The 2,110-nt window shown below is 41.6% G+C and overlaps 1 protein-coding gene across 1 annotated transcript; it reads left to right on the plus strand.

Moving 5' to 3' along the window:
* Positions 397 to 1,125, plus strand: LOC107637094. The gene is made up of 2 exons (XM_016340542.1): positions 397 to 717; positions 802 to 1,125. The coding sequence occupies exons 1-2, from the start codon at positions 397 to 399 to the stop codon at positions 1,123 to 1,125; spliced, it is 645 nt and encodes a 214-aa protein (XP_016196028.1).

Raw genomic sequence — 2,110 nt, forward strand, 5'->3', positions numbered from 1 at the left:
TTTTAGAGGTCATAATGCCACACCACCTCTATTTTACATAAGTGTAAAGCTCAGTGTGGTAGGGTGTTACATTATGGTATCAGAGCAGTTCGTTCCTATAGAGCCTGAAAGACGGATTGATTGTGCTTCTGTGCATTCTCTGTATATGTGTTTATATGCCATTATGATATCTAATTGATATATATGGCATAAATGTTTCTGAGCATGCATTTAGAACTTAAAGCATTAGACTTGCGATATTGAGACTGATCAACTTAATATCACTTGTTTGGTGTATATAGGGACCAGATGTCGACTCGCAGACGCGGTCGCGGGCGAGGTAGAGGTAGGATTGGCACTGTTACTCCTAACCTAGCGGGGACTGATCCAGTAGACTTTATGGCTACCTTTGGAAATATGGCTGCAGCTATGCAGGCGACAACCGAGGCATTAGGTAATCAGATAAACCAGGGTAATCACGAGAATAATGATGATGAGGACGGTCCTATGACACTCGCTACATTTCTGAAAGTTCACCCTCCTACCTTCAGGAGAACCTCAAATCCCACTAATGCAGATAATTGGATTCAGGTTATGGAAAGGGCGTTGCAGGCCCAACAGGTTCCTGAAGGGCAATGGGTTGAGTTTGGAACTTATCAGTTGCTAGGTGAGGCTCAGTATTGGTGGCAGGAAACACGACGTATCCTGCAGCTTGATGGTGCTGTGATTCCTTGGGAGGTTTTTCGGACAGAGTTCTATAAGAAATACTTTTTTAATTCATCCAAAAATGCCAAGGAACTTGAATTGATGCAGTTAAAGTAGGGACAGATGACAGTTGTTGAGTATACTAGTAAATTTGAGGAGTTATGTCGCTTTTCTCGTATCTGTCAAGGTGCACCTGAAGATTTTGCTGAATGGAAGTGTATCAAATATGAGGGAGGTCTTCGGAGCAATATTCTGAGCTTTGTAGCTCCAATGGAGATCAGTGTATTTTCTGAATTGGTGAATAAGAGTAGGGTGGGTGAAGATTGTGTGAGAAAAGCGGCAGCAGAGAAAGGAAATTTGAGGGTGCCTTTTCAGAGGCCTTCAGGGAGGAACTTCACCTCGAGAGATAGGAATTTCAAGCGTGGAGGCTTTGATCCATAGCAGACTCAAGGCCAGGGAAATTACAGAAGGCCGAATACTAATATCAATCAGGGAAGAAGGTTTGGAAAGCAACCACAGCAGGATCTGAACTGTTAGAGGTGTGGAAAGTATCATCTTGGAGTTTCGTGCAAGTTAGGACTTAGAGTATGTTATTTTTGTGAACAGCCCGGGCATATGGCCAATAGTTGTCCGGAGAAGAAGTATGAGACTGGTAGAGTACAGCAGCCGGGGAGAGTATATACCACTTCTGCAGCAGGTGCTGAGGGATCTGAGATACTGATTAGAGGTAATTGTGAAATGGCTAGTAAAATCTTAAATATTTTATTTGATTCAGGAGCAACTCATTCATTTATTGTGTTTTAAAAGGCTAATGAGTTAGGATTGAGAATGGTGGTTTTAGGTTATGATTTGAAAGTGCATAATGCTACTCATGAAGCTATAGTGACTAGAATAAGATGCCCACAAGTTTCATTTCGAGTGTAACAACGTGAATTTATGCATGATTTGATTTGTTTGCCAATGACTGGTCTTGATCTCATCTTGGGATTGGATTAGTTATCCAAGAATCATGTTTTGCTTGATTGGTCTGAGAAGTCAGTATAGTTTATGCCAGAGGGGTCAGAAGCGCCAGTTGTGGTGAATAGTTACTATTTGAACTCCATGATAGTGAACTATTATGGAACTAAATGTCAGGGTATTATGCTATTTACTGCGGGAGTATCAGGTGATGATCAGAGTTTAGAGCAGATTCCAGTTGTATGTGAATTTCTAGATGTATTTCCGGATGATATTAATAAATTTCCACCTAACTGGGAGGTTGAATTTGCTATTGAGTTGGTGCCTGGAGCCGGTCCGATTTTGATTACTCCTTACAGGATGTCACCTTTAGAAATGGCTGAACTGAAAACTCAGCTGGAAGATCTGTTGGGTAAGCACTTTATTCGACCAAGTATTTCTCTGTGGGGAGCGCCAGTGTTACTAGTAA

The sequence above is a fragment of the Arachis ipaensis genome, chromosome B04 (assembly GCF_000816755.2).
Source record: "Arachis ipaensis cultivar K30076 chromosome B04, Araip1.1, whole genome shotgun sequence".
Taxonomy (NCBI): domain Eukaryota; kingdom Viridiplantae; phylum Streptophyta; class Magnoliopsida; order Fabales; family Fabaceae; genus Arachis; species Arachis ipaensis.

Excerpts from the sequence above, each read along its gene's own strand:
- LOC107637094 (XM_016340542.1), top strand. The coding sequence starts at position 397 with ATGGCTGCAGCTATGCAGGCGACAACCGAGGCATTAGGTAATCAGATA. Across the intron at positions 718-801 it reads GTGCTGTGATTCCTTGGGAG|GGACAGATGACAGTTGTTGA; the intron begins GTTTTTCGGACA and ends CAGTTAAAGTAG.